The sequence below is a fragment of the Malus sylvestris genome, chromosome 1, assembly GCF_916048215.2.
Source record: "Malus sylvestris chromosome 1, drMalSylv7.2, whole genome shotgun sequence".
In the NCBI taxonomy this organism is placed as follows: Eukaryota; Viridiplantae; Streptophyta; class Magnoliopsida; order Rosales; family Rosaceae; genus Malus; species Malus sylvestris.
The window spans coordinates 24579752-24583818 of NC_062260.1; the positions used below are offsets into that span (position 1 = coordinate 24579752).

At 34.8% G+C, this 4067-nt stretch overlaps 1 protein-coding gene across 1 annotated transcript; it reads right to left on the minus strand.

Annotated features, from left to right (window-relative positions):
- Positions 1 to 202: 202 nt before the first annotated feature.
- On the minus strand, positions 203 to 3603 carry LOC126590428 (WRKY DNA-binding transcription factor 70-like). The gene is made up of 3 exons (XM_050255912.1): positions 2819 to 3603; positions 1852 to 1953; positions 203 to 819 (listed from the first exon to the last, which is right to left on the minus strand). The coding sequence occupies exons 1-3, from the start codon at positions 3154 to 3156 to the stop codon at positions 348 to 350; spliced, it is 912 nt and encodes a 303-aa protein (XP_050111869.1). The 5' UTR covers positions 3157 to 3603; the 3' UTR covers positions 203 to 347.
- Between the last annotated feature and the right edge of the window lie 464 nt (positions 3604 to 4067).

Below are 4067 nucleotides of genomic sequence, written 5' to 3' on the forward strand. Positions count from 1 at the left end.
ATTAGGGTTTTCTTTTTCTCAGTCAACAATATCACTTTACGACTAATGTGATCGTTAAGAAATTTTTGTCCACCACCACAACTTAGGATTTCCTTTTTCTCATCAACAATATAACTAGATCAATAACTAATCGGTTGATATTTGTGTAGCTAAGTAGCATTGCACTAAGTTCATTTCATGCGTAAAGATATGACACCGAATATTTCAACTTCAATCAACATTAAGCTTTTTCCAACTCAAACGGATTATGAACAACATTATTAGGAAAATGCCTTGAGCGACACATCAAACCTAGCTATTACAAGAAGCTAACAAAAAGTAGCATCAAATCCATCACTGCGAGGAGTTCATAGGAAACTCTCAAAATTAAAATCTTCCTCAAAATTAATAGACTTAACCACATAATCCATATCCTCATCCCAGTGCATGTTTGAAACCACGTCCTCGTTGGAAGACACGCAGATCCCGACAGTCTCTGATAAATCCAAGTGATCCTTCCAATCATGCCACATACTGTTGTCCGTTACATCACTGGGTGTCCCCACTTTGTAATCTTCTTGCTTCGCAATGAGAATTGACGGTGCGGATGTGCCAAAGAAACTAGGGTTTTGGTGATGTGGGGTCCCAGATTCTGAACTAACAGTCTGAGAGTCCCTGGGATTAGAGCCGATGATCATTGGTGAAGGCTTGATCATGGCTCTGCACGTGTGCTCGCCGATGTAGGTTGTTTGGTACGTGAGTGGGTTGTCTTGGATTTGTTGGACTTGTTTGGTTGCCTTGCAACCTTGGTCAAACTTTCTTGTGCATCTGAAGTAAGCCCTGCAATTGGGATCATGAAACTGTTAGCGTCCGTCTGTAAAATGTTTCCGTAGTACGAAAACGAGAAAATAAATTAGTATTTTTATAATTTGAGAATGTTCCAACACATACATAATGATTAGATACAAATTAAATCCACTCTAATATCACTTCCAACTTTTGTAATTTGTTACAAGTGGTTTGATAATTTCTTGCTAGACATGTTAATTCAGCAAAAAAATAATAGGTTTTGAATTAATTCGTTAACAAGTCAGGTCGTTATCGGATCAACTGTTAAAAATTCATTAATGAGTTACTGAAATCACCTATTAAAAACATGATAAGATATCATTTACCAGATCTATATATTTGGCATGACAATAACTTGCACCACTCATTAACTCAACATAAAACGACCAAACTCACTAACAAATCATGTCGTTATCTGATTACATATTAAAAACCGTTAAGATAACAAATTAACACGACACTACTTGTTAAAAAAATATATTATAACAAAAAAATAATAGGAACACAACCAACACAACCTTTTTGCTGGTCCTGAATTAAACTATATGCATATGTATTGGTAAAACCATTTCTCCTGTTTGTTTGTTGAATGCACTTCAATTAGTACCGGTGCAATAATTGTTGGGGCCTGGTGTTTCAACTTTATACGTGTGCACCATCCATCGCATCAAAAGTGGAAATGTGAACCCAACTTTTGTTGGAACCACAAAACAATGTGCACACCTAACTTTTCTACTTGGGGTTTCCTTACACCCTTTATCCTTTCTAATTTAATTATTTGTGCGAATTGAAGGGAAGTATTATTTAAAAATATTTTTTTACTTTTTATTTTTTACTCTAACTTATGCTGAATCTAACGTGTTATGCAATGCAAACAAATTTAAACACCAACTATACCTTATATTGCCATGTTGTCATGAATTTAATTGTACTATTTAAATCGAACAAAACAAATGAGTAAATAGTTTGAATAAATCATTTTCCCAAAAAATTGTTCATAAATTCTTAAAAATAAAAACAAACCTTGGATATGGAGCATTGAGGATTATCTTTTGGCCATATTTTCTCCAAGCCTGTCCATCTTCAATTTTGGTCGAGGTTACCGTCCATGATTGACATGTCTTTCTGCAACCATGAACATGAAACAAACTTTTAGTCTCCATGTCATATAAAAGAAGTAAAACAGTTTTAAAAACAATTTAGTATTTTTTTGGATTAATTTTTGAAACTAATAAATGTTAAGTAATTTAATTACAACTGTCATTTTTTCTTTAAAAGTATATAAAAAAATTCTTATTGAATATCAAACAATTCTAATCAACTCCGTTAAAATATTGATATTTGCTACAAGACTATATTTTATACAAGCTTGAGCAATAAATACAAACGCGCTTTCAAGAGACATATACATTATTCTAGCCAACTAATTTATTTATGCGCAAATCCTTTAGTAATAAAATTGATATTTAATTAGATAATTCAAACGCGTCCTAAATCTATATAAAAGAATTCTAAATAACTCTGTTAAAAATTTTGATGTTTGCTACAAGGCGATATTTCATACTAATCTGAGCTACAAAAAGAAAATTCAAACGCGCTTTCAAGAGAGATATACACTTTTCCGGCCAACTAACCTATGTGTTAAAGGCTAAGGGTTCGTTGGAGATGTTTTTAAAATGATTAAAAACGTTTTTGGTGAAAATACATTTGAAATCAATTCTTAGTAAAAATACATAAAAATTCTAAAAAAAACACTCCAATTTTTTTTTAATACAGTTTAAAAGAACTTTCAAACAAGTTTTAAATCGAAATCAAAACTAAGGTATTTGCAAGTTCCCCCAAAAAAAAAAAACTAAGTTAAATCCTTTAGTAACTTGACATTAACCGCTGATCTGTGTATCATACTGGCTAGGAAATTAAACATATAAAAGAAAATTGGCATACAATTATTTAGATATGAATCTATGGTTGAGATATTTCACTTCATTACCTCCTCTTGTAGCAACCTCTCCGATCCTTGAAAGCCTGAGTCTTTCGACTCTCGCCGGAATCTTCAGAGCTCCGGTCACCGCAATGCGAGTGCTCCACTTGGGAAGGTTCCGGCTTGACCTGATGAACCTCACCGGAAGCAGCAGACTGGTGATCCTCATGGCCATCAGAAGCAGTCAGAACAGAAAGAGTCTCTGCGAATGTCGTCACGATCTTCATCAAAAGCTCCTCCGCCAAGACACGATCTCCGTACGGGTTCTGGAGCAGAATCTTAAGCTCCGCCGCCGTCTTCTGGCCTTCATGTAGCTCTCCGATCAGTCTCTTGTGGTTGGTTCCCATTGGTTCTAGGGTGCTCTGCTTTTGCTCCGTTTCTAGCTTTAACTCCTCTCTCTCCCTCTCCCTCTCCCTCTCTGTCTCTGTCTGTATTTTTGAGGGAAAATCTGAAATGGGTTTTGCTTAGATGGAGCAAGAGATCAAGCGTACATGGCTTTTATGGTATGAGATAGACTACTGTTTGAATTGCTCCTGAAATGACTAAAAGCGTTTCTGATTATGTTTGACGGTTCTTATCAGAAGTGTTCCTTACAAACACAAATTCAAACAAACTTTTGGAGAGTGGGAATTGAATCATGAAAGATGATGGCTTTTAGGCTACTCCTCTTTTTTTTGCTCTGTTTTGTGTGGAATAATTTTGGTTGAATTGGGGTTTGTTTGGATGAGGTGAGAGAAGAAGGGGATATGGTTTTATGATGTGAGAGTAGGAAGGTGGGAAGTAATTCACCGGAAGATGTAAGGAAGGAGGTGAAGCCCCCCTTTCCCATAATTTTAAGAGAGAAAGTTCCAAAAATGCTTACAACGCTGAGGTGATGTCATGGCGATGATGCAAAACTTATATCATTGATACCATACTTATTTTTCCCACCTGGTAGGCTGTGCAAATTATGTGCTTTCTCTTGAATATGAGATAACTAAGGACTGATTTGGTCCTACTGTGTTTTGAAAAAAAAAAATACTTATGTAGTGATGTGAGAATAAGGGTTTGTTTGGTATTGTTGTTGCTTTGAAAAAAAAAAAAAACCGATTCTGATGTGCTGTGAGAATAAACTCATTTTTGTTACTTCACTTTTTCAGTTTTTTTTTAAATCCAAAACTATGAAAATAAGCTATTTTTAAGTGTTTACCAAACATCTTTTTGAGCTCAGCTTTTTTTATACCTATTTTTTATAAAAGCACCTAAGTACCAAACTAGT

Coding starts and splice junctions, on each gene's coding strand:
- LOC126590428 (XM_050255912.1), bottom strand. CDS start 3,156: ATGGGAACCAACCACAAGAGACTGATCGGAGAGCTACATGAAGGCCAG. Junction 1,954..2,818: donor AGAGGTTGCTACAAGAGGAG/GTAATGAAGTGA, acceptor TCATGGTTGCAG/AAAGACATGTCAATCATGGA. Junction 820..1,851: donor CTCAATGCTCCATATCCAAG/GTTTGTTTTTAT, acceptor TCCCAATTGCAG/GGCTTACTTCAGATGCACAA.